The sequence below is a fragment of the Bubalus bubalis genome, chromosome 9 (assembly GCF_019923935.1).
Source record: "Bubalus bubalis isolate 160015118507 breed Murrah chromosome 9, NDDB_SH_1, whole genome shotgun sequence".
Classification (NCBI taxonomy): domain Eukaryota; kingdom Metazoa; phylum Chordata; class Mammalia; order Artiodactyla; family Bovidae; genus Bubalus; species Bubalus bubalis.
The window spans coordinates 60,059,316-60,086,577 of NC_059165.1; the positions used below are offsets into that span (position 1 = coordinate 60,059,316).

Sequence of the window (27,262 nt, forward strand, 5' to 3'; positions counted from 1 at the left end):
CCCACCGGTCATCCCCTCCCTGGGAAATGTACACAGTCAGGAGCCCATGGCACCCTTAGCTGCCTCTTGCCACAGAGGCAGCCCCCCTGCTGGGCCATCCTCTGGTTGTTGCCCTTGACTGGGAAGTCACCACGCCTATCTGTCCTCAGGTCGCGCCCCTTCCACTCTCACCCCTCCTCTGAGCCCCACAGCTCTCATTCCTCCTCCTGACACCGGGCCTGTAGGTACCACTTGTTACCTGGTTGCTGGGTTTGCTTCCAGTCCCGCCCATCACAGAGTCCAATCCTCCATCTGCATGCATCACCTGTGTTTCTACCACACAGCCTTCTGGTACTCCCCACACCCGGTACAGTCTAACAACAACCCTGGCCTTGCACCTTCAGAGGAGAACCTGGCTCAGACCCGGTCTGCCCTGTGTTCTGAGGGATCCCCCTCTCTTGCCAGCCTCTCTGCTCCTCCACTTGCCAGTGGATCTCATAGATCTGAGTCTTCAAGTCCCTGTCAGTCTTCTTTCTGGATCTCTCGCTCACATCTTTTCTTTTCATTCCAACCCCACCTCGAGGGCACCTCTGGCCCAGGTTTCAGCCCTGCTCACCTGGGCCAGAGCAATGGCCCCTGAAGGCACTTTAACTCCATCATGCCCCCACCCTTGGAGCCACAGAACAAGAACTTGGCCCCACAGCCCAGCTTACACAAATCTGACCCAAATGGTCTCTCCATATTCCCTCTGGAGCCCTGACTCAACCCCATGGTGTAGTTCATGGATTAGGAGATTGAAGCTTAGAGAGGTTACATATTCTGCCCAGAGTCAAGCAGGTAGACCTACATGATGTGAAAGATGTTGGCAAACACAGAGCCCCCATGCTCCATGGGGCCATGTCTAGCCTGTTTACCCCTCCAGCCCTGGGGCCCACCATAGCACCAGGCTTGGGTCAGCACCTGGTAAACACAGAAGGACCACAGACCTGCTTCAGGGCCTCTCCTGACTCCCCGCGGCCCAGCCTGGGCATGGTGGCAGTGGGGGCACCCGTGCCCTCCTGCCACTCCCAGCCTGTCTCAAGCCTGGGAAAGTGGACCACGCTGGGGCCTGGCATCGTCCCCTGCAGCCAGAGAGGGCAGGCATTCTCAGATCCACTGGGGATTTGAGGTTTCCTGTTTTACATTTTAAGACTTTCTTGGATAGAACTGATAAGAACCCAACATGAAACTATGTTGAGGAATTTATTGGTTTTTAAAACTGAGAAGTCCAGAGGTAGGACTGACCTTAGACCCTACAGAGTCCTGGACCTCAGAGCAGGGGTTGGGGTGCTCCCTCCCACAATGTGTTGGCCTCTTTTTCTCCTCCTGTAAAATGGGCTTCCCCCACGTTTAGAGAAAGGATTGAGAAGAGGAGGCCATGGCCTCAGACAGCTCTGGGTTTACATCATCCCAGCACCACCCAGGGAAAAGAGATAGCTTGGTCTGTCTGTCTCCATTTATGTTGTCACGGGGATGGATTCTTGTTCTGTGCCCCGCTCGGCCCAGTCATGCACTCAGGGGGTGCGATGCCATTCTGGCAGGCGCACATGTGTGTGCAAAGGGGTCCTGAGGGGCAGAGTACCATGAGTGACATCCCTGCTAGAACTACATCGGAGGCAGGGGGTGGGGTGTGGAGGAAGAAGAAAGGCTGCCATGCCATGAAGGAAACCGCAGTAATGTCCTCTCTCCTGCACAGGGCTTGGGGCCTCGGGCGGGGTTCTGTTGTGAGATCCTTCAGATAAGATGCAGCCCCACCCCGCCTGTGGGCTTCTGTGAGCCCCCAGTAGCCTGGGTTCTGATCAGTCAAGGATCAGACAGTGGAGCTTTGGGCTGGGCCCTTAGGGCTCTGTGCCTCTTGTCCCTCCAGCAGGCAGGACGGTGGGGCAGCCGAGCTATGGACAGAGTCCCGAGCTTTGGTCTCATTCCAGTTCTGTCGTACAACCTTGAGTGAGTCGCTTCACCTCCCGAGTCTTCAGTTTTCCCATCTGAGTTTGAGCCAGGTGATCTCTAAGCCCCTTCTCCCTAAAATTCTGGGATTCTCAGGGCTTTTTGTGTCGAGGCTGACATCCTGTGCACCTAGCCACCGCCACCACCACACATGTACAGCCTCACACCACATCTCTTCAGCTACCCTTCAGTCCAGGCAGGCACAAGCCTACCCTTCATGTGGGGAGGTGGACAGAGCCACTGGAGGGGGCCAGGAGGTCCTGTGGGGAACGTTAACCCGGGTAGAGATGCTCAGCTCCTGTTTACCCATGGAGCCCAGAAGACTTGCAGCAGCCCCACCCTGAGGAGGGGGTGGAGGGCGGGTAGCGGGCAACTGTGCCTGCCCTCCTCTGACTCATTCCAGGGTTGACTGGGCCCGCCTGGGCCCCAGGGAAGCCAGGGCTACAGGGGTGGGGCCACCAGAAGAGGGCATAGGAAGGCCATCAGGGAGCAGCGGCTGCTCAAGGGGCATTGACACAGCCTTGAAAGATGAGAAGTTTTGTCCATGGCAAGGGATAGGAGGGCAGCAGTTACAGTAGCTGATGGTGGGGAAAAGATCTCCACAGCATGAGCTCCCTCCTGGCCCTTGCCTCCTCAGGACCCCAGTAACTCACTCACCCCAAGACACTGAGCCCTAATAGAGATCTCCTGGGTTTACCTTTCCAGGTAATCCCCCCAGCCCCTGGCAACCAGAATTTACTTTCTGTTTCTGTGGATTCACCTATTCTGGACATTTCACAGAAATATGTGAAATCATAGAATACATGGCCTTTCAAGACTGGCTTTTCCACTTAAAATAATGTTTTTAAGGTTCATCCATGTTGTAGCATGTATCAGTGCTTCTTTCATTTTCATGGCTGAATCAGATTCCATTGCATTTTGTTTATATACGCATTTATATATGCATTATATACACATTATATACGCATCAACTGGGGTTGTTGCGTCATTCTAGTCGTTTCCACATTTGGGCTGTTAGGAACAATGCTGCTATAACATTTGTGTCCAAGTTTTTGTGTGAACTTATATTTCAGTTCTCTTGGGTATATGCCTAAGAGTTGACTTGCTTGGTCATATGGTAACTATGTTTAATTTTTTGAGGGACTACCAGCTGTGTTTCAAAGTGGCTGCACCATTTAACATTTCCACCAGCAAAGTAGGGGGGTTCCCATTTCCTCACATCTTCATCACCACTTGTTATTATCCATCCTTTTTTAGTACAGCCATCTGAGGGGGTGTGAAGTGGTACCTCTGTGGTTTTTATTTTCATTTCCTTAATGATTTTTCATGAGTATTTGTATTTTCTAAGAGACAATGCTTGAATTAATGCTGTAATGCTGATATCAGCAGCAGCCAAGGAGACCAGACTAGACCCTGGGATGGTAGTGGAATGTACCTTTCTCTAAAGAATCGGATGTCTTTAATTGCTTGGTAGAGATATTTGTCAGTATTTGTTAAGCACCTATTATATGCCAAGTGCTGTGCTAGACCCTGGAGTTTGTTCACCAGTGAAGCAGACAGCCTCTGCCCAGATGGAGCTTACCTTCTGTTGGACGTAACTCAGTTGGTAAAGAATCCACCTGCAGTGCAGGAGACCCTGGTGATTCCTGGGTCAGGAAGATCTGCTGGAGAAGGGATAGGCTACCCACTCCATTATTCTTGGGCTTCCCTTTTGGCTCAGCTGGTAAAGAATCTGCCTGCTATGCAGAAGACCTGGATTCGGTCCCTGGGATGGGAAGATCCCCTGGAAAAGGGAAAAGCTATCCACTACAGTATTCTGGCCTGGAGAATTCCATGGACTATATAGGCCATGGGGTTACAAAGAGTCAGACACGGCTGAGTGACTTTCACTTTGAGGCTTTAGACAGCTAGTAATTGCACAACTAGTCTTTTAATTGTTAGAATAAATACTATAAGTTTAAGTTACAAAACTAAGAGAAAGAGTAAGGGAGGAGACCTGAGCAGCTTCTCTGAGACACTGATATTTTGAAAGTCCTGGACAAGGAGTCACTTGGCCTCTTAGAGGAGCTGAACTAAGCCAGTGGAGTCTGAATATACTGCAAGACGGGGACAAGACAAGAAGCAGGACAGGTGATGAGGCCCAGATTAGACTTGGGGAGGGCTGAGTACAAAACCATTGGAGGGTTTTGATACTGGAAGTAACTGATCAATTTACATATTTTAAAGACCACTCTGGCAGCAGCTACAAAGCAGAAAGATTAGAGATGAAGGCAAGAGTGAGGACAGGAAGACCTATGAGGAGGAGACTGTGGCCATCCAAGAAAGAGACCACAGAGACCTGAGGGGTGGAAGGGAGGCAGTAGTAAGACGTGGCAGAGCCCCAGGAGGTATGGAGGCAGGCCTCAGCAAGAGACAGCTGGGGGACCAAAAATCAGAGACTCCCTCCAAGCCTTTGGTTCTTGCTGTTTAGTCACAGAGGTGAGCAAGGGTAGAGGAGCAAATGGCAGGGCACAGGAATGGGAGCTGCGTTTGGGGTAGCCTAGCACCGTCCCCAGGGTGGTGTCTAAGGAGCGGCCAGATTCTCTCACTTGGAGGTCATTGGTCATCTTCACCTCCCCAAACATGGGAGAACACAGTGAAGAAATATGAAGGGAGTGTGAGACATTGCCTTCGGAGCCCAAGTATGCTGGAAGAGCATGACTGCACATCTTCCGTGTGGAAATCTTCTTGGCAGGAACCTCCACCACCAACACAGTTGGTGACTTGGGAGGACCCTGCCGTTATAGGGCTGGCCTCCAGGTACTATTTTCTGAGGTGCAAAGGCCTTTCCCCCGCACCTTCTTCAACCAGCTCCTCCACTGCCCTCCCTTTTTGCCTTTCCAAGGCCCCAGCCTAGTCCCCACTGTGACACAGTTCTGGAAGCCCCAAGCCATAGATCCCAGCCAGGGCCCCGTCTTCCTTCCTTCAGGAGTCACCCACTGCCTTCCAAGTCCTGGGTGTGTGCAGATGTGCATGGGGCAGACCCAAGTGTATGGCTGTGGTCCCACCACCATGTGCGCTCCTGCCCAGCATCAGGCAGGTTCTGCCACCCCTGACCACAGAGGGCATCAAGATGGCCTGAGGTTTCCCTGGCTTGGCCAGGACCCTATAAAGGACCTGGGCCTGTGGTCCACATCGTGTTTGCATCCATCTGTCAAGCCTTGGTGCTGACATGTTTTTCCAGGATGGACCAGGTGTCTGGTGAGAATATGCAGCCAGATATTAGGAGCCCTGAGGCTTTGTTACAACACACCCTGGACTCTGGAAGGCTCTTCTCTGCTCTCTTTCCTCACTCTTGCCTTGGCAATGCAATCAAAGGGCAGGACAACCTTTAGGGTCCTCCCAGCAATGTGATTTTACAGCTCACAGGCGTGGTCATCTCAGCTGTTTCTCTTCTCTGTCCCTTTCTCTATTCCCTGGGTCTCACTGACCCAGAAGCATGTGGGTCCCAGACGGGTGTGGGGTTGTACAGAGGTGGGAGACGTCAGCAGGGGTGGGGCTCAAGAATGCCAGACCAGCAGCAGGCACAGTGTGCTGGGAAGGTGGGAGTTGGCCCTGCCCGCTGGGTTTTATCAGCGAACTCCTCAGACATATACAGAGGCAGAGCTGTGTATACACTCCTGTTCCCGCGCTCCATCTGTCTCTCGACACGTCTAAACACTCAGGGCGCCAAGTGCTTGCCTCCTCCTCCTCCTCTTGTCCCCCCACTTACTGAGGGGGATGGTGGGGACTCAGTACCCCTGAGGAGACAGAACTGGCCAAGGTAGGATGGGCCACCTGTCAGGAGGCTGCTGCTGGGCGGGCAGGAGAGGCCCTCCCAGCCCCAGAGACTGTGGGGGGAGGGCAGGAATCCATTGATGGCCAGTATGGATACACAGTCTGAGGGGTTAGCTAGCAGATAAAGACTGAAATTGGGGGCAAGAATTTCCACTTGAAACCAGGCTTCTGGGTGCCATCCCACTGAGGAGCCCAGCTTTGGGGATTTTCATTTATCAGATGAATCTGATCCATCAGAGATGTGCAGTCTGGGTTAGCAGCCTTGAACCCAGGCTTGTTCTCACCTAGTTTCCACATCCCAGCTGTCCCCTAGCCCTATCCCCAACGACCTAAAGCCCTGGTTTATAGCCCAGACTATCCAAGGCCTGGGGGCTCCCCCAGAGGGCAGAAGTGGGGGAGCTGCCTGGCAAGAGTGGACATGAAGGCCCTGGATGCTCCTGGAGATATAGTGGCCTTTGTAGCATTTCTGGGAGGCTTGTCCCCACCCTGGGACAAAGGAAGAAGAGAGGGGAGCTAGGGATCACCTCACATCTCCCAAGATCTTAGAAAATTAGTGTCCAAAAAGGTGCCACTCTCTGCAAAGCCCAGTTTCCTCCATTCACACCCTGGTCCATGAGAGCCCCAGTGGTGCAGATGGATGTACCTGTCTCCTCCCTGCACCCTGTGACTTGCCCCCCACATAAGACATGGTGCCTCATCCCACCTGCAGGGGTGCCCCCAGAAAGGCAGGCATGCAAGGAAGCAGTGGAGGTGGACCCTTATTTCAGAAAACAGAGCAGTTTCTGCCAGCCTCTCCTCCCCTTCAAAAAAGAAAATCTTCCCAGCCTTTGGAGGTTTGCCCAGAGCGTGAGTGCACTGTGGTGCTGGATAGATGATCAGAGCTAACAGTGGCCTCCCCTTGGCCTTGTTTGGTGACTTGAGGGAGACTCCCAGCCATTCCTAAAGTCTCCAATCATCCAGCTCTGAGATGGGCCATGAAGGACCATGAAGAAGGTCATTCCTGGGGCCCAGCGGTGGTCTCCATGGGTCACCAGCACATGTCTCTCATACCTCCAGTGAGCACCACTCTATCATCCTGGTCGGGGCATGCTCGGAAGTGCAACGAGACAGCCAAGTCCTACTGTGTCAACGGAGGTGTCTGCTACTACATCGAGGGCATCAATCAGCTCTCCTGCAAGTAAGTGACCAGTGGGGGTGGGCGTGGGGGCAGGAGCAGGGGGAGAGAGGCCGGGGCGGAAGTGGAGGGCTCTAGGAAAAAGTGGGCTTCAAGCCACTGATAAGGGGTCTCCAAGGGGGGTATAGTCAGGGAGGTTTGCCCCACTTCCTAGCCCTTTCCTGGAATACAGGGAGATGTAAGCTCCAAAGGGCTCAGGGCTTCTGCAGTCCCAGTGTACCAGGCCCCTACCCACCCAATTTTCCAGTGTCCCCGCTTTCACCGACACCTTCTAGGGAGATGGCGAGACCAGTCTCTGCCCTGGGCAGTGGGCACTGGATTCTCTCTCTCTCTCTTTCTTTCCCTTCCCATCTCTCAGCAACTTTCCAAACTTTATTCTGATGAACACTGCCCGGGTCGCATCTTCCCAGCAGTGAGAAGCCTTTCTTCTCCTGGCAGGGTCAGGCAGGGTACACGTCCCAGAGCCCATGCTAGCTGAGGTCTGCTGTGTTCTCCCTGCCAGCAGGAAGCCAGTGCCCAAATACGCCCTGGCTGCTGTCCATGCCACTTAAGTCCCTAGTCCCTCTCTGGGGTGTGAAGGGCCACCAGCAAGGACATCACTTGGGTGTAGCCGAGTGGGCGAGGTCAGGGTTGAGGATAAAGCTCATGTTGGGACTCTGCCTCCCCAAGGGCTGCCTCGTAGGACCTCCCAGGAGCTGAGGACCCCTGCTCCCACCCTTAGCCAGTAGGGCTGGTGGGAGCACAGTGATCAGGGAGGGCTTGTTGGGGCCCAGCCAGGTCTTCTGAGAGCTGGTGCCTGCTGCCCCTTGACAGATCCTCTGGTGGGCGAGCCAGGAACAGGTAGGGGAGCTTGTGAGGGCAGCACAGGTTCTGGCCTGATCTGAGGAGCAGAGGGTGCTGTGCTTAGTCGCTCAGTCATGTCCGACTCTTTGCGACTGCATGGACTGTAGCCCTCTGGGCTCCTCTATCCGTGAGGATTCTCCAGACAAGAAGAGAACTGGAGTGGGTTGCCATGCCCTCCTCCAGGGGATCTTTCCAACCCAGGGACTGAACCCAGGTCTCCTGCATTGCAGGCAGATTCTTTACCTTCCGAGCCAGAGGAGCAGAGGGAGGGAGGCCTAGTTAGCAACTCCAGGTTTCAAAGCAGCCTTGGGCTCTAGTGAGGTGCCGAAGCTGCCCTGTTCCCCATGGCATCTGGGCACAGGCCAGCAGGGCATTGATGAAAATTCAGGGGGAGGCATTTACCAGCCCCACAGACAAGGTCCAGTCAGTGCTCCCAGCTCTCCTGCCTCTGGCCTCCAGCTCCCTCCTGGTTATGACCTTGGCCAAAGGCACCCCCACCTCACAGCGTGATAACGGGGGCCACGCCTCCTTCACGCTCTTCCCCTCAGTGGACGGCCAGGCACTCCCTGGGCTCCAGCTGGCCTCCTCTGCCGGCATTCGTCTTGGTCCACCTTCTACCTGCTGCCATCTGCCTTCCAGCCTCCCCCATCCTGGATCTCAAGGGACAGTCCCCAAAGAAACAGCAGGTCCCCTGGGAAGTTCTTGGTCCAGACTCAGCCCCTCATCCTTTCTGCCTCTAGGACAGTGTCACAGACCCTGGGAACATTCTAGCCTTGAAAATGCTCTGAGCACTTAGGAATAGATCTAAAGAAATGTGTAAGAGTTCTGGAATACCGTACAGAGATGGCCCAGCCCTGGACCCCCTCCTCTTATCCCCTACAACACACACACGCCAGGCCTCTCATCTTCTCCAGCCCCTTGGACCCCCAGACCCTTGAAAGGACCCAGTATTGTCACTGATCAGCCCTGGCTCCTGACAGGAAAGGTCACAGCCAAGCAGGGCGGGTGCTGGGGCTGGGGCGGGCTGTGGAACCCAGGACTGCAGTGCTAGAGCTTAGTGTGGAAAAGAGAACAGCGAGCTATAGGGCTCCTGGGGACCCCTGCCAGCAAGGCTGTAGGACCCTCTGGGTCCCACCCAGCTGAATCTGAGAGGAGCAGAGTGCAGGAGCCTGAGCCATTGTGAAGATGCTGTCCTATCACCCCCCAACCAGGACAGCTGGTGTTCACTGCTTAGAACCTGAGCTCGGTACCCAGAACTGCCACCTCCCCACCTTAACCCCAGCCAGGGCTCTTGGAACCAACTTCCCTGACTCCCTGGACCCCCAGGAGAGGGGAACCACTGGTGGGGATGGCAATCAGGAGGGCAGGTCCTCAGAGCTGTGCTGGAGAAGGGCAGGGGGGAGGGGGCAGGGCAGAACCCAGAGGCCATTCTGAGGGTGGGTGAGCCGGGAGGGAATGGGGGCAGGCCTTCTGGGGTTCCTGATGACACCCTGAATGCAATGGATGGAATAAAAAGGAGAGAACTTAGGAAACGGAACTCACGTCGTACCATTTGTGCTGTTTGTTTACTTTTTTATTTTGATTTTTTTGCATTTCCGCTTAGCTTGGATAATGAAACTAAACTGGTCAGTTTCATTCCAGTTTCGACAAAAATCAGTTTTCCTTCCTGGTTTTCTGACACTTGTTGTTGTGTATTGGTTCCGAGCCCCGCGGGGAGTGTTGAAAAACGGGCACACTCCATCCCTCCTGTTTTTCTAGAATTCAGAGCCAAAAGAAACAGTGTCACTGATACTGAATTTTGTTTTAAAAAGGAAAACTTAGGGGGATTTGAAAATGGGGGTCCAAATCACGGTGACCGCCTCCTGTCTGGGTCAGACAGGGGCCTCCGCACTTCCTCTTGCTGCTTTCTCCTCTTCTCTCCGTGTTTTTATAGAGCACGGTTGGTGCGTGACTCTTGGGGACTGGTTCAGGGGATGATGACAGAACAAGACTCTCTTTCCAGCCCTGTGCACATACCAGTGGCATGCCTCCCCTCGCCATCCGCCCATCCCCCCATCCCCCGCGCCCCTGTCCAGGTGATCCCTCATCCCACCCCCATCTGCCTGCTCATCCTCTCCACCTCCACCCCCCCTGCCCTCCCCCCCGCTCATGAGGCCAGAGACGCTTCACTCCCTCCAGTGCCCCGGGGCACACCCTCATCCCTCATCCTCCCCTTCCCCTGGGTGAGGGCAGCACACATGGCATTATCCCCAGGCTACCAAAAGGAGAAACTGAGGCCCGGGAGGTGGGGTGGGAAACCAGGGAGGCAGAGTCCCAACCTCTCTGCACCCATCCCAGGTGCAGCCCGTGGGCTCTCCTCTCTGCCCCTCTCTCACCCCTGCTCTTCTCCAGCCCTGAGCACAAACCTTCCCGTAGTCAAGGAGAATGGCGTGGGGCTAAGGGCCAGGAAGCCTGTACCCCATGTCCCTGAAATTCAGGGAGTCAATCCCTGTCTGAGTGGGAACTTACCCACTACCAGCCAGCCATGCCAAGTTCAGCCCCTGCTCCTGGTTGACAGGCTAATGTAGCCTGTTCCCTGTTACCAGGTCCTGGGAGCAGGGTGGCAAAGCTGTTGGCCACCCCCAGAGCCTTCTTCAGGGATGCCCCCAGCCTCCCGGACGTGGTTCATCCTCAACAAATAAGGCTAATGAAAGGAGCCAGGGCACTACCCCGTGAGGTGCCCACCTCCCACCGCCTTCTCCTTTGTTCAGCCAGCAGGGAACACACTCCCAGGGCAGGAAGGGTAGGACTACATTGCACAACTACAGAGGGCTTTTCTGTGTTGTAGACAGTGTCCACGGTACCACCTGGAGTTGTGCAACTCTGTGGCCATGAAAAATAGGAGGATACGGTCGGGGTAGTCCAGGCTGGGTATGGGGCCAGGAACACAGGGATGTACCAAATTATCCTCCATCTCCAAGAGCCACAGGAAAGCATCCTGGCTCTCCGCAATAGGAATAAATTCCCCTCTGTCCCCTCCTGCTCCTGCACTCCCCATTCTCTCTCTTACACAGATGTACACACACACACACACATATACAGGTTTCCCCTGTCTCCAGAGCCGGGCTAATCTCAGACATTGGACACAGTCAAGCCTCTCTCTTATTCCTTTAAGGATTCCAAGAGTCATTTTGGCAGCTTCCTGGGTCTAAATCTTCCACCCCCAAAGGTGCTTCCACTTTGGGAAAAAATCACTTCTACACCTCTCCTCCCATTCCCAAGTGGAATCAGTTTCTGAGAGTTGAGAAAGGAAAGCTGAGCCTGAAGCAAGCTGAATGGAAAGCCTTAGCCACTGCCTCCATTCTCCTGGGCTGGGATGATTGGGAACGAGGGCAAGGGGGTCAGAAAAGGATGTACTGACAAAGTTGTAGCTTCCTCTTCCAAAGCACCCTGTTCAACAGGATGAGCATGCATCAGCTTCCCTGGTAGGCTCCCCTCCTCCCTTCTCCAGACACCCCCTCCTCTACTACCGCTCTTTGGCCAGACATACCTACATACACACTGCCCTACTACAAGGACCAGCCTCCTGCCGCACCTGAGGGACATACCCTAAGGCCCACAGAGACTCCAGCTGTCTGCTCATCAACCGCTCCCCATCCTCCAGGCTAGATTGGAGGCCACAGGGTTTTTGTGAGGGACTTTACAGCCAATGGCCATCACCCCCTGTAAGTTCAAGGGGCTACTGATGGTTGGTATACACTAAAATGCTAAGAGGTATATAGTACATTCACCTCTTGGGGAAGTTTACTGATGAACCGTATTGACCTGTTACTAAGGGAACACTGGTGATGGGCTTACCTAATTTCCTAAATTAAAGAGGCAGAAAAGCATAGAGCCATCTTTGAGTAGGGGGCTGGGGGTGGGGGGGTCAGTCTGGCCCTGTCTGTAAGCTTCCCTTAAGTACCTGGCCTTGCTGGGGTTCAGAAGAGCATACAGGGCTGGGCATGTCTCCCAGAAATCTGCAAGACAGGAAATCACTTGGAGGGAGAAAGGCAGCTAGGGAGCAGAGGGAAGTGGACCTTGGGGGTAAGGACAAGGTCAGGGAGATGGGAGTGGGTGGTTCTCTGTAGGAGGCAACCAGGGATAATGAACTCCCCCCAGAGCCAGGCAGTGATAGAGGAGCAGGTCATGGGGAGAGGCAGGCGTCCCACGCAGCCAGTTGGCCCCCTGATGTGGAAGAGGCTTTGGGGTCTCCAGGGAGCCTGCTTTAGTCCCCTGGCATCATGATTCTGGCCATCCGAGACCAGATGCCCCACACCTACCCTGGGCCCACCATCTTTGGGATGCTGGTAATTCAGGCTTCTCTCCACCCTCACTTGTCCCCCACTAAGCTTTCCCCATATATACTGCTCCAGAGAAGCCTTCCCCAAACTGCATGTTCACAATGATTCCTCAGAAAAATGACTTCCAAGGTCAGATAAGTTTGGAACAAACTGGGAAGTTCAGCTCTTTCCTCCTAAAAAATTCCTTACGGCCTTTCATATACTAACGTGCACCGCAACTCTACCAGGAAACCAGGCAATGGATTTCCTCAACTTATTTGGCCACAGAACCCCTCTTCGAGAGAACAGATGAGACATCTCCAAGGCCCCTTTTGTTGTGGGCACACAGTCTAGGAACAGCATTCCCATTCTCCTTTGAGCTTTCTGGAGGCTGCTACATGGATGAGAAATCCCACCCAGGGCCCTGGCGAGAACCCTTTGGTAGGGCCTGGAAGGAATGGCTCCCCAGAACTTGGTATTCCAGAAAGCTCCCAGCCTCCCAACCCTCCCCACCCTACACCCCACCTGCTGATGGCCTGGCACCAAGGGGCTACAAGTCTGGCTTCATGGGGCCCCAGGCATGAGACTTCAGAAGGGAAGTCTCAAGGACCATTAGGACCTTTAGGCAGTAAGTTCCCAATTTCCCCCACCCAGCTTCCCCAAACCATCTTTTCCCTACCCCCACCCCTGCTTCCCCACCACCTGGAGCTGCATCTATTAGAAAGATTTTGAAGGAGACTTCTGAGCCCTCCACCCAGCCCCGACTCCAGCCCCTCCAGCAACGAGTGTGCCCCAGCGCTCGACTTGGTTTTCTCATTCATCACTGTGCACTTTGATTTCTAACCTAAGCCTCGCGGATGATGCCAGTTTGTTCTGTGATTTTTCCCCTTTTCCTTCTCCAGATGTCCAAACGGATTCTTCGGACAGAGATGTTTGGAGAAACTGCCTTTGCGATTGTACATGCCAGATCCTAAGCAAAGTATGTTTGAAGATACAAACACAAGTCCCTGCTCCTTAGAAAGCTTCTGGGTGCAGTCCCCCCCACTCCCCCCCATTGTAGGACATAGGGCCAGGGGTGCTGGTTGTTTTGATCTTTGGCTGTTTTTGGTTTCCTTTTTGTATTTTTGGTTTGTTAGTTCTTTTGTTTTGCTTTTTCATTTTTGGCCTAATCCTTGGGTTTAAAGTTCAGGGCTGCAGGTAAGGGGCAGAGTGGTGAGGCCGGTACAAATGGTTAACAGTGGCAAGGAACCCAACTGGCATTGGCAGGAGCCCGTGCCGGGGTGTTGCAATGCCTGTGTCTTGCTATCCTGGCTCTCTCTTTCTGGTTTTCTTTCTTTTGGTAGGTGTCCTGTGGGATACACCGGGGACAGGTGTCAGCAGTTCGCAATGGTCAACTTCTCCAGTATGTCTCTTTCTTCTATTTCTTTCCTTCCCTGCTAACTGACAGTTCTTCCCCACCCCCACCCCCACCCCGTGGGAAGGATGGGGGCCTTGCTTTCAGAGACTGGGGGAGGGGAATGCGGGGGTGTCCTCTCAGTCCTCATCAGACACCTGTGCGTCTTACCAAACCAAACTTGGGTCTGCTCACCCAACATGCAGCAAAGCTAACCTACCAAACCAGGTTGAGGGGAAAGAAAGAATAGCGCCTGTTGCAAGGGCGACAAGCAGAGGACATGAGCAACTCCAGGGAAGGGATTTGAAAGACTGTGGGCGGATGGGGTCATGAGGTATTTGTTCAGCTCGTGCTCAGTCTCTGACTGGCTGGTGGCGAGGGAACAGGGTGATGCTTCAGGAATCTCAGTCATCAACCTTCTGGCTCCACTCAGCCTGGGGCCTGCGTAGGGGTGGTCATCACCTGCTGGGGGTTTTAGTATCTGAAAAACAACTCAAGGGTATACCAGAGGTCCCAGACTTTGTTTTATGGCTAAACTCGTATTATTTTGTCTTGTTTGATTGTTTTCCTTGGTTTCTGCACTTTCTCACTTCTCTGATTAAATGTGCTCTTTGGAACTCGATGAGAAAGCCCTGGGAGGCTAAAGCCTTTCTACAAACAAGAGGCAGGGGTGACTGGGGGGTCATTCCTGGGGAAGGACCTACAGGGCCCCGCTCAGTTTCATGCAGAGGAGACTGATACAGCGCCTGCCTCCTCTGCTTGTGCACAGTCACACTGGATTCTCTTTGCAGCTGGGCAGAGCCAGGCTCAGGTCTCTTCCTCACCGGGGGTCAGGCAGCCTGGCCAGGATGGGAAGAAGCATTTGCAGAGCCCTCACCTGCCTCTGAGAGCCTGTTTGAGGATGTCAGGCTGTTAGGGAGCTGTGGGGTGCAGGGCTAGGCAGTGAGTGTGTGCCTGTGTGTTTGAGAGAGAAACAAGTTCTCAGAAAGCCTGCCTTTGGATCTGGGATCTGGCCAGAGTTTGTTTTGGTTTGATTTGGGGAGATGGGGAGAATGGGGAAGGAGGATTGAGGGAATACAGGCCCCAGGGCAGGGGTTTCCATGGAGACTAGAGACATCTATGCGGCTAAATGTTGGTGGAGGAGGAGGAGGTTATTGTTTGTTGTTTAACATGGACTTCCCTAGTGGCTCAGCAGTAAAGAATCCACCTGTAATGCAGGAGACTTGGGTTCGATCCCTGGGTCGGGAAGATCCACTGGAGAAGGAAATGGCAACCCACTCCAGTATTCTTGCCTGAGAAATCTCAAGGACAGAGGAGCCTGGCGGGCTACAGTCCATGGGGTCGCAAAGAGCTGGACATGACGTAGCAACTAAACAACAAAGATTGTTAAAACACAGAGGGAATAAGGAACAGAGGGACAGAGGGGGAACTGGCGACTCTCTCCAGGTCATCTCTGGTCTGAGTCCCCATCTAGGACTTCATTCCCTTCCTCTCTTCCGCTTCTGAAGGTGGAACTTTCTGGTTTGCAGCGTGTTGAGACTAGTGTGAGCCCTGGAGCTGGGGGATGAGGCCATGACTGTGGCGGGTTTTATCCAGGGCTGGGAGCAGTTCCTTTGAGCACTGTCAAGTGGCAGTGGAGCAGAGCAGAAAGCCACGGACTGGCCGTGGACTCCATCTGGGGCCCAATGGTCCATGGCCCCCATCCTCCAGAGCACCCTAGGCCCCTGATCAACCTACCACCCACCTCCTCCTCTCCAGGGAGGACAGATGGATCCCCTGAGGAATTCGAACTGGATTGATGGTGCCTGGCATGAAGGGGCTGAGGGCAGGACCCAGGGGGCCGCTTAAGCAGCCCTTGGAAAAAAGGGATTTGGGGCTCAGGATAGAGAAAGGAGCCTCCCCACCCTTCTCAGACCATAGCGTGAAAGGCTAGATGTTCCCCCTGACAGGAACCTGGAAGCCAAGATTTGAAGAGGAGAGTGGAGGCACCAGGGAGGTGGGGGCTGGTCAGCCCAGATGATCAACTATCTTAATAGAGTGTTGGGGGCAGCTCTCTCCCCAGTCCCCTCCCATTCAAGGCCAGGGAAGAAGGCCGTGGTGATAGGAACTGAACCTGTGGGCACGCGGCCCAACAGAATTCTCCTGAGCCCAGGCTCCAGGACCAACTGCAGAGTCAGATCAGCCCTATTGGAGGACTGCAAGTCAGGAGGGTAGAGCAGCCAGGCAGGGCTGAGGACCAGGAGAGAGACAGTGGAGGGCCTTTTCCTTCTCCCCCTTCGGCCCAGAGCCTCCCTAGCTTACGGGACTGTTCTGGACAGGGAGTCCCAGTGCATCCTGAATCAGAGCAGTGGAGCCTCCAGAACTCGGCCGCCGTCCAAGCTTCCCTGCCAGCTGGGCGTCTTCAGCTTTCAGCTCAGATCTCCTGGGAGGGTCAGCCGGGCTCCAGGAGCCCAGGAAAGACTCTGAAAATGCAGACTTTCTGCCTGGTGTTATTGGGATTCTTGCTGGCACCTTTTGGTAAAGGATTTATACTCTTCAAGCACTTCGCCCGGAGCACTTCATGCACTGCTCTATCAGATAATTATTGAGAAGGGAGTGTAAAATGCTAACTTAAGTGTTCAGGCTTGGATTCAGAGGGACCTGAATAATATTGCCAGCAGCTAAGCTTACTGTTCTGGGGGCCTCATTTAACCTCTCTGATTTTCTCATCTGTAAAATGGGGATAATGGCATCTATGCCCTTAGGCTTGCTGTGAGGATGAAACGAAGGGAGACACATGACAGGCTTAGTCGAGGACCTGCAGTTGTTGCTTGAACAAAGCCAAGCTCTTCTCCCAGCTACTGCTGGCCTGGGGGTGAGGGCCCCCCCAGAGGCTGACTCTCAGCACATCCTGAGCAAAGTGTCTGACCTTCCAGCTCTATCCAGACAGCCTCTAGACCTGCAGCCACAGTAACTTCCCCTTCTTCCCCTGACAGCCCCTCCACTTCCCAAGAATCAAAACCTGTGCACCTGGATACCCCTCACATACAAGAGCACAAATCTGCACACACACTCACAAACACACGAGCACATGCCTGCACTCGCACGCCAACACACACGTGTGCTGACACCTGCTCACACAGGCACACACACACACAAGCACATGCTCTAGGGTCCACATCAGGACCTCCTCATCCAGGAGCCTGAGACTGTGTGTCTCAGGGCCTGTCCAGGATGGAGACTTTGCCTGTTGTCTGATCAGCTGGCCCTGCTGGGAGTTCAGCAGCAGGTGACCATGGTTACTGGTCAGTATGCAAATTTCTGTCCAATAGGACCTGTCTGTGACTTGGTGGTGTCACTCTATGCTGGCTGAGTGGCAATCAGTGAATATGATGAGCAGAAGACTGTTTGGTTTTTTGTTTGGTTTTTGTTTTGCTGGGGCTGACATAGCTGCAGGCCCCTCAGAATCCACCCATGGGGCAAGGGAAGCAGGGCTGCCTTCTAGTGGCCGGCCAAGCCCTCAGTCACATAACCAGCACTGGCCTTTGGCTCAAAGGGAAGGCCAGTCAGGAGCCCCCAAAGCTGCTGCTGTACTGCTTGGTTCCCAGAGGAGTGATATCTCCAGGTGGTCGTTGTCCTGAGGACTAGCCAGTCAGGCCTGCCCAGGGACTCATTGGGCAGGAATAGCCATGGCTTAGGCCCAAGAGATTACAGACCTGGCCTCTAGCCCCCTTTCTGCCTCCAAATTTGCTGTGTGACCTTGGGGCACCACTGGCCCCCAGCTGCCTCATCTAATACAAACACCACCACAAGTAGTTCTCTCAGCCTCTGGGGTGCTATGGCCAAGTGGGCTCTTCTCTCCGGGGAGCCTGGGTGCATATCCAAATGCTGTGAGCTCTCTGGAGCTGCCTGGAGGGTCCCCGGGGCTACAGGATTAGCCGCTCAGTGAGAGCTGCCCCTGAGGATCCCTTGAGTCTGTCAAGTTTATGTTGCTTGCTTAGCACAGCTGGCCAGCCCAGGGAGGTCCCAGGAGAGGAGAGGACTCGCTTTGTTAAGAATTCCTACCTCCCAGCAGTACATGTAAGACCACAAAGAGATCACCCTCAAAGTCAAATTTAACAGGAGTTCCCAGGAGTGTTCATGTTTGAAAGAGCTGGGGATCATGCTTCAGGGGTGTGGTCGCTGCATGGAATCGGGGGGTCAGAGCCCCAGAATCTTCCTCAAGGCTCTTTCAGTCAAAGCCGTCCTGCTCTCCTGCCCTTTTCCAATGGCAGAGCCCTCTGGACTCCCTGTCATGGAGCAAAGGAGAAATCCAGGGCTGGACACACGTGCCCATGCTCCCCTCCCTCCACAGGAGATGAGAACCTCAGAACACAACTCCACCTCCTCCTGTGCTCTGGGGGAGCTTGCTCTGCACATGGGGAGGCCATGGAGAGGGCCCTGGCCCACCACCTTGCCCTCTTCTTCTCCCTGGCTACAGGCACCTTTGACACATAAGGAAACAGAGACTGTGACTTGCCCACATGCACACAGCAAACTGGGGACAAAACAGAGACTCGAAGCCCACACTCAGATGCTGGCTGCTACCTTAGGTGCACTTTTCAAAAGCATTGGGGAGATTTCTGGGCTCCCACCCCAGAGCCCAGTTCCATTGGCCTGGATGATTCTGAAGCACAGAGGGGTTGCAGACCTTCCAGGGATCCTGTAGCCAGGCCTGATCCCCACTCAGCAGATGAGAGACTGAGAGCCAGACAGGCAGGGAACTCTGGGGTCGCACAGCAGGTCAGTGCCAGAGCTGATTCCTGGGTGGGCCCTCTTATCCGAGCCTTCCATATCCTGGGCATCTACCTCGAAGGGCCATGAGATTGCACACTCACAACATGATCCCACTTCAAAGAGCACAACTGGCTGCCATGCAGGGGGCACAGGTGTTCTACAGGTGGCACACCTGTCTCTTTCTCCAAGTTGAAGTTTGCTTTCCTAACTAGTGAAAGTAGGCTGATACCCCAAGGCCTCACCCCTGCAAGTTTCTAGGATGTTGGGGGTGTCAGGTGGAGAAGTGACCTGGTCTCCTCCCCACTCCTGCTCCCCACAGACTCTGAGCCTCTATGCCAGGCTCCTAGTAGGTGGGCAGGCCAGTGAGGCCCGAGGGGACAGGACAGGGACAAGGGGCCAGTCTGAGTACCCTCTGCGCTCGTTCTGAACAGAAAAAAGGGCCCCGTGAATGAGCTCAAGCAGAGCAGGCTGTCTCCAGGAGGGGCTGGCGCTGGAGCTGGGAAGGGGAGTACGGGGATGCCTCTGACCCCTGTCCCCCACTCACTTTCCTCCCCGGGGACATCTGCCAACTGACTTCTGCCCCTCCCCACCAGGTACTAACCCCACAGCTCATCTCTAAAGAACCCGCCCTGCCTGCTGAGCCTAACCCTTCTTCTCCCTACCCCCCAGCAAGGGCTCCTGGGGGCTGGGTGCCAGGGAAGGGGCTCAGGAGGCCGGGAGGGGACCCCACTAACCTGCCTTCACCTCACAGGCTGCTGCTGGTGTCTGAAGAGTCCTGACCAACGTTTCTCTCTCTCTCTCTCTCCTGCCCTTCCCCCATCTCTGTCTGTATCTCTCCCTCCATCCCTTCCCCCTCTGACCCTCCTCTCTCCTGCACTGCCAGAGCACCTTGGATTTGAACTAAAGGGTACGGAGCCTCTGTGTATGGGTCAGCACCATCCACACAGCCCCTCTCCTCAGCCTCTGACACCATGTGTGCTGGATGTTGAGTTTCCTTTCCCCCAAAATGGAAAAGGGAGGATTTCAGAAATCCCCCTGTCCCTGCCAGGATGTTCTATAGTAAACTACGTGGATGTGGGGGAGACGAGAAAAGCTTATGCATGGCAGGGTGCCCTGGGGTTCAGACTGTGCCCAGTGTACAGCAGCGTCCCCTTGCCTGGGGCTGATCACCATGGTACTCAGGGGAACAGGCCCTGTGAGCTGTATGCAGCCCAGTGGGTTGGCCAAAAAGCCAGGTTCCTCGAAGAGTGGGTGTCCAGAAGCCACAGAATCTTGCTTCGGAGAACTGTGCAGAGAGGCAGCCCTTTCAATTTGACTTTAATCCTCCTTCCTTTTCCCATTTCCATTTCCATTGCTTTTCATTCTGCACCGGGCTGGCAGCTGATAACACCTATTTGTCTCTGCCCCCTGCCTCATGTTTGTCTGCCAGGCTTTGCCATCTGCTTGAGGCTGTTACTCCTATCATGATCTCTTTCCATGAGGGCACATGTGTTTGTCTATGGGCAGCACCAGCGAGGGTCTAGGGTGGGCTGGTACCTCCTGCCTCCCAGCTCAGAACCTTACCTCCCTCCTGGGACTGCCCTCTGGCCCCTGGAAGATGCCCTGGGCAGGAAGGGACTCTGAAGTCCATCTTTCCCGCTCTCTGGCTTTGTGCTGGGAGCCTCCACCCTGGACCATACATGTTATATAGCTGAAGAGAAGCAGGAGCTCAAGAGGGGTTGAGGCTTCAATGCAGTCAGACCTCAGATGTGTGTGGAGCTGGCAGTTATGAAAAAGCTGTTCATGTGGCAGGTTGGGGGAGGCCCTAGTTCCCCTGCCACCTAGCCACCGTCAGCTGTTCTCAGAAGATGGAGCTGAGAGTCTATGTGTAAGAGTATGTCTGTCTGTCTGTCTATCTGCTGTGATGGGGTGGGGAGGAGAGGGGTCAAGTCTGTGGTGTCCGTGTGATCCTGCCAGGGGACACAGGGGTGAATCTGTAGGTGTGTGTGTCTGTGTTGTCATGGGGGTGCTGATGTGTTTACACCTTGTTGGGTCTCTCAGTGCAGGGTGTGAGCACACGGAGGGGTGCAGTGGGTGCAATCTTTGTTGTTAAGAGTTGAGCATGAGCAGTGGGTGTGGAGGCAAGTGTGAGCATCTGTAATGTGACGGTCTGTAAAGGTGGTCTGTATATTCATTCACTCACCGACTCAAAAACAACTCCTGAGCCCCAGAGTTGGCCAGACCCTGGGGATCTAGCACGCAGAGTTGCTGCGCTCCTGGCAGAACAAGCAAACAAGAAAGATATCAGGTGGTGGTAAGCATTATACATAAAATACTGGGTTGGCCAAAAAGGTTGTTCGGATTTTTCCATAAGACGTAATAGAAAAACCCAAATGAACTTTTTGGCCAGACCAATATAAGGGAATGGGACAGTACCTAGCCAGGGTGAGGACTGACTCTAACTAAGTGATCAGAGAAGGCTTGTCCAGTGAGGTGACGTTTGGGCTAAAACTTGACAGAAAGTAGCCAGCCCTGCAAACAGTAGGTGGGGGTAGAGTGTTTATTGTGGGGATACAGCAAGTTAGGGATGACATGGATGGGCCTGCCTTGTTCGGTGGGCAGGACTGCCAGTGACTCTGAAACACAGCAGATATGGGGGAGAGGACCACAGATGGGATCTAAAGGAAGGGACCAGGTGACTCTGGGTCTTGTGGGCCACAGTAAGGCTTTTAGGTTGTATTTGAATTGCAGGGGGATGCCAGTGTGGGTTGTTAAGCATCCTTAAAATGATCTGCTTTATGATCTTTATGAGGAGTAAAATGATCTGCTTTATGACTGGAAATCAGTGTGGCTTTGGGGCAGAGAATAGGCTGGGTGAGGGGACAGGATGTGGAGGAATAGAAGCAGAGAATCCAGTCAGAAAGTGGACAGCTGTCCAGGGAAAGATGGCATCATCTTGGACAAAGCTGGAAGCCCCGGAAGAGGTAAGAAGTGGTCAGATCTGGGATCTATTTGGTAGGTAGAGCTGAGAGGACCTGCTGATGGATCAGGTACCAGAGTGGGTGGGGAAATCAGGAATGAACGGTTCTGAGGCTTGGAGCCTGTGCGGCAGGAAAAGTGATGCTGCCACCGTAGAGATGGGAAGGGCAGAGGGCGGGTGGCGGGGTGGGCAGAGGGGGTCAGTGCATCTGCCTGGCCGTGGCCCTTGGCTGTAGGAATCTGGAGCTAGGGGAGAAGTTGCTACAAGAGAGAGAAATGTGAGATTCAGCGGCATACAGATGGTATTTCCAGTCTGAGTCTGAGTGAGATGATGGAGGGAGAGAGGGCAGGTAGGGAGAGGAAGACACCTGAGAGCTCTGGGCCTTTCTACCCTGAAGCCCACATGGAAGAGCGGGGAGCAGCAACTGAGACAGAGATGAGCCAGTGCAGGAGGAGGAAATCCAGGAGAGAAGGCCAGCGGGGGAAGTGAGCCCAGCTGGGGGAGTCTGCTGAGCGGGACGTGAATGGACCAGAGGCTTGGCAGCAGGGGGTTGTTGGTGACCATGACTAGAGTGGTCTCAAAGGAGTAACGGAGACAGAGGCCTGACTAGAGGACTGAGTGGTGGCCAGGGAGGAGAACCACAGGCCGAACGAGGACCACAGAGCCCAGAGGTGGGGATCTTGGGTAAAGGGCTGTTTGTTTTACGACTCTGCATGCCTGTGTGTCCGTGGGCCTGATCACGTGCACGGCGGATGTGCGTGAGTGTATCCCTGTATCCCTGTGAAGGATCTGTGTGTCAGCCAGGCGTAGTCCTCCAGGTATGTGTGTCTGGGCGTCCGTACCCTGTCTGTGCTGCTGGGTGTACCTTTGCCACAGGAGGCACTGCAAACCTGGGGGCCTAGGCACATTGCCCAGGGTTCCACCAAAGTGTTGGATCCAGTCCCCACTTATCCCAGTCTGCTGGGAGGAGCAATGTGGAAGGGCCGGCCAGCAGGTGCAAGTGGGAGTGAGGGTGACCATGTTGTGTGCTATCCCCTTTTTCCTTCTCTTCCTCTAGGCTTTCTCTGTTCTAGAAGGCTGCCCCACCAAAAAGTGGGGGTAGAGGGGATGGTCAAGTCTTTCTTAAGGCTCTGAGGCCCAGCCTAGCTCAGCTCCTTCAGAAGAGTAGAGGTCACTTCTGAGCACACGGCTGTCCTAGGGGGCTGTGCTGTCACTTGTGGGCTCCCCACAGGCAGAGACGGGGGGCCCGAGTGGGCCAGGGCCACAACTCTGACCAGGCTGTAGGGATAAACCAAAGCCTTTTTCCCCATGCCCACCTCTGCAGGCCTGGCCCACTCTGTCCCTGATGCTGGCACCCCTCCTAAGGCTAGGCTCTGGACCTGGTGTCTAGAACAAGAACAAGCCCAAGAACAAGCTTGTTCTCTAGCCCTGAACAAGCCACTTTCCACCTTCCTCAGGAAGCCAAAGTGGCCAGGTCTCTGCCCAGGGCCTGCATGATCACCGCTGGGAAGACTAGTTTTCCCCAGCCTATCAAGGCTCTTGGCAGCCATCAGGCCATAGTGGGTTACCCTCCCCTATGACCTCGGGACCTTCACCTTCATCCCACCTCCTCCATCCCCCTGCATTTTCCACTCATCAGGTAGAGCGCAGGGTTTGGAAAAGTGAACTCAGGTGTAGTCACTTGTGACCAGATCCATGGGTGGGTGGTGTTTGGGAGACCGGGAGGGAGGGAACTGGCTAGGGAGGGAAGAGATGGATGGAAGCCCAAGGTACGAGGGGTAGGGGAGGGTCTGCACTCCTGCCTCTGTGGGTCTGCCCCCTGCCTGCCCCCTCACACCCTCTACCCCTGCAGAAGCTGAGGAACTGTACCAGAAGAGGGTCCTGACCATCACTGGGATTTGTGTGGCTCTGCTGGTGGTGGGCATCGTCTGCGTGGTCGCCTACTGCAAGACCAAGTGAGTTGTCGGCACTCAGGCCAACCGGGGGCTGCTTCTGTGGGGACAGGCTCTCCTCTCCACTCCACCATGCCTGGCCTGGCGCCCCCCTTGCTCTTCCCCTCTGCTCCTTAGGGGCAGCTGGTGTGGGGCCAAAGGGCCAGGCCAAGAAGCAGGAGCAGAGAGGGGAGAGACAGACCCCAGAGGACTGAACAAGAGTGGTCATAAGCACAAGCATCGAAAGAAGACAGATCTGGGTTCAAATCCAACTCTGCCATTTCCTGTAACCCTATGGAAATTGGTGAACCTCTCTGAGTCCTCATCTGTAAAATGGGCATGATCCTAGTATTGTACCTCAGAGCATCCTGCAGGGAGCATCTGCCCTGTCAAGTAGGCAGACACTGGGGCAGTGTCGGAGGTGGGGAAGCACAGAGAGGGAGGCCCCTTCTCAGGGAAAAAAGAGAGCTCAAAGGGAGTTGCCTGGCCCCACCCAGGAGCAGTCCAGGCAAGACACCTTCCAACACAGAGAAGGTGGGGTTGGGGCCCCCCTGAGTAGAGGAAAGGTGACGTCAGAACCTTGGAGCAAGGGGCAGAAACGGGGCTGGACAGTTCCAGCAAAACAAAGCAAGCTAAAAGACAAATGCCAGCGAGTATTGACTGTGTTCATGGAGTTTGAGCAGCCCAGGCTAGTTGGAGCAAAGGATGGGGGTCAAGAAAACAAGGTGCATGAGTCTAAAAGAACAGCTGGAGCCTGCATGGCACCATAGGGCCTTGAATGTCAAACTAGGGAGCCTGGGTTTATCCTACAGATGGTAGGAAGCCATTGCAGGTTGTAAAGTGATGTAGTGCAGAGAGAGGATTGTCACATCTGTTCTTATCTAGAAAGCAGGAATCTGGGCATGACCACCATTTGGGGGCTGAGCCCTGGGGTCTTGGTTACTGCTGCCTCTATATATGAGATCAAAGGCCTTGCCAACCTTGAGATTTAGGGCCCAGGGAGCCCAGAGAGGAGACTGAGCCCACATAGGAAAACCGAGGCCCAAAACTGGGGCGGGGAAGCAAGCACCATGTTCTAACCTGTACTACATTTACTCATTTCAACAAGTTTTCATTCAACACCTGCTGAACAGACACCAGGCCCTGCACCAGCCAAATGCCCAGGGCTCTAAGCAAGAGGTGCGGGATCATGGGATATATTTCGGGGGTGCCTAACCTCAGCTGGAGGGCAGGAAGGATTTCCCTGAAAAAAGGTGCATTTTAGCTGGGCCTGAGTCGAGCAAAAGTTAGCAGGTGAAGGGGCACGGAATGTGCTGCAATTAGATGCAAAGGCCCAGAGGCCAGAGAGGCACAGTGTCGGATCAGAAACACGCCCTCCAAGGATGCAGTGAGTGGGGGTGTGGAGAGAGAGTGCTAGGGAGAGGGACAGGATGCTGAAGACCCATGAAGGGTTTGTAGCAGGGGAATGACATGATTAGACTTGTCGATTACAAAACAGATGTACTGAGCTCTTAACATGTGCCAAAGGAAAGAGGCCCCACAGGTCTTGTTTCCCTGACCACAGCATCCTGTTTTATTTTCTTCATAGCACTTTGCTGAAAGTACTTGTTTATTTATTTTTATTATTTTTTATTTATTTTTATTATTATTAGGAGAGGCAGATGATGTGTTTATCATCTGCCTCTTCTACTGGCCTGCAAGCTCCATGAGGGCAGACACTATATCTGTCTCCTCTGCTCCAAAACTGCATCTTTGCTTTGTTCAGTCACTAAATCACATCTGACTCCTTGTGACCCCATGGACTGCAGCCTGCCAGGCTCCTCTGTCCTTGGGATTTCCCAGGCAAGAATACTGGAGTGGAATGCCATTTCCTCCTCCAGGGGATCTTCCCGACCCAGGGATCAAACCTGCATCTACTGAATTGGCAGGCGAGTTCTGGCACATAGTAAAAACCCAATCAATACCAAATAAATGAATGAATGAGCAAGTGGGTCAGCACTGTATTGAATATCTTATCTACTCTTCACACTCGGTGGTCTTGGAAATGGATAGATGATCAGTCCATTTTACAGATAAGGAAAGTGGAGCATGGAGAGTTTAAGTAACTTGCCCAGAGTTACACAGCTAGAAAGTAGAGTTCTACTGTCTCAGCAGAGCCAAAGCTCATTACCACTACACTCAGGTACTGCTGAATGCAGGCTGGTAGTAATGATGTAGGGGTTGATTGAAGGGGTCCTGGCTGAAGGCAGCCTGAGCCCAGGAAGAGCAGTAGCAGGAGATGCCATGGCAGTCCAGGGCACAGGTAGCCCAGTTCCCTGGAGTGACAGCTAGGGGAGTTCATGCTTTGTGTGTGTCGTGGGGTATGGGGGTGCCAGGCTAATGCACCTTCTCCTGCAGGAAACAGCGGAAGCAGATGCATAACCACCTCCGACAGAACATGTGCCCTGCCCACCAGAACCGGAGCTTGGCCAACGGGCCCAGCCACCCCCGACTGGACCCTGAGGAGATCCAGATGGCAGATGTGAGTGGTGATCCCTGGCCCCACTCTGACCCCTCGTAGCAGAGCCGGCCTTCTCATGCCCCCTGCAAGAATGGGCCAGGGAAGCAGCGGCCCATCCTGGGCTCAGCCTTGCCTACTAGCCTGGCCTCGCCTCCCCAGGATGACTTAGGCTCGCTTGGCCCACTTCCTCAAGGGAGGTCAGGGGCTGGACTTCCAGGGGCCACTGCTGCCCTAACATCGAGTTACATATCCAGTGGACCATCCTCCCCACCACGTGAAGCTTACTGTCTCATTTCCCCGAGCCCACCAGGAAGGAAGGCCAACTTGGTCATCTGTCGCTAACTGCCCCCCTCAAACTCTCTGTTGCAGTATATCTCCAAGAATGTACCCGCCACAGACCATGTCATCCGGAGGGAAACGGAGACTACCTTCTCCGGGAGCCACTCCTGTTCTCCTTCTCACCACTGCTCCACAGCCACGCCCACCTCCAGCCACAGGTGGGCACCACCCAGGCCCACAGATCCTGGCCGACTCCTGTGTGCACGCCCTGTGGGCGTGCACATGCGCATCACACACCTGCCTGGGGACACACACAAAACTCCCCAGCCAGGCTGGGCTCTGTATTAAGGGTCCTAGTGAGCCAGAGGATGGAGGTGGGGAGGCTTCAAACCAGAACCCATCACCAAACGTCCATCCAGGTCAAGAAACAGGATTCCCGTTTCTAGTCTAAACCAGCCCCAGAGGAGCAACGGCGTCACTGTGCTCCCACCTAACATTTAGTTCTGTTTGGACGTCATTAGCACCACTTCCTCTGGCAAAAAGTGCCTGGTACCTCAAGTACCCACAGCTATTCAATGTCCTCTCCTGGGGTTTCCACGTGAACCTAATCCACCTTAGCCTCCTCTCCAGAGGTAGGGAAGCCTGTCTACCCAAGCACAAAGTCATACAGCTCTAAAGAGAACATGGTTGACCCCTTTCTTCCCTGGGGAGTGGGGTCCCTGTATATTGGCCCCTGGGGCTGGGTGGTTGAGGCAGGTATCCCGGGACCATGGGAGTGGAGGGGTCACAGCCAAGGAGACCAAGGGGAGGTTGCTGCAGGGAGGAAAGGAAGAGGGCTGTGTGCACTGCAGCCCACCCACCCACAGGCCGTCAGCTCGCCTCCTCCCCAGATTGGGATTTAGCATTTACGGCATTACACATCACCCCAGAGCAGAGGGCAGTGAGCTGAGGGAGACTGAGAAGGAGTGAAGAACCAGGGCAGGGGTGGGCCTGGGACCACACGTGCTGGGCTGCCCTACCCCTTCCTGTCCCCTCATGTCACTCCCACCTGGCTTCTCCAGGCATGAGAGCCACACATGGAGCCTGGACCGTTCTGAGAGCCTGACCTCTGACTCCCAGTCGGGCATCGTGCTGTCATCAGTGGGCACCAGCAAGTGCAACAGCCCAGCGTGTGTGGAGGCCCGGGCACGGCGGGCGGCGGCCTACAGCCTGGAGGAGCGGCGCAGGGCTGCCGTGCCACCTTACCACGACTCCATAGACTCCCTGCGTGACTCCCCACACAGTGAGAGGTCAGTCCCCGTGACCTGCACCCACCTCAGCCAGAGAGCTGGCACCACTGACCTGGG

At 54.5% G+C, this 27,262-nt stretch overlaps 1 protein-coding gene across 5 annotated transcripts in view; it reads left to right on the top strand.

Moving 5' to 3' along the window:
* Positions 1-27,262, top strand: part of NRG2 (neuregulin 2) — a 198,785-nt gene that overhangs the window by 164,603 nt on the left and 6,920 nt on the right. For 4 of the 5 annotated variants that reach the window (XM_025292597.3, XM_044947595.2, XM_044947594.2 and 1 more), the window contains 6 exons: positions 6,838-6,958; positions 13,002-13,078; positions 23,059-23,161; positions 25,535-25,658; positions 26,007-26,134; positions 26,978-27,205. In XM_025292597.3, the coding sequence (XP_025148382.1) occupies positions 6,838-6,958; positions 13,002-13,078; positions 23,059-23,161; positions 25,535-25,658; positions 26,007-26,134; positions 26,978-27,205 (781 nt within the window). Of the gene's footprint in view, positions 1-6,837; positions 6,959-13,001; positions 13,079-13,442; positions 13,502-23,058; positions 23,162-25,534; positions 25,659-26,006; positions 26,135-26,977; positions 27,206-27,262 lie in introns of all 5 variants that reach the window. The other variant, XM_025292599.3, reaches the window with a different exon arrangement.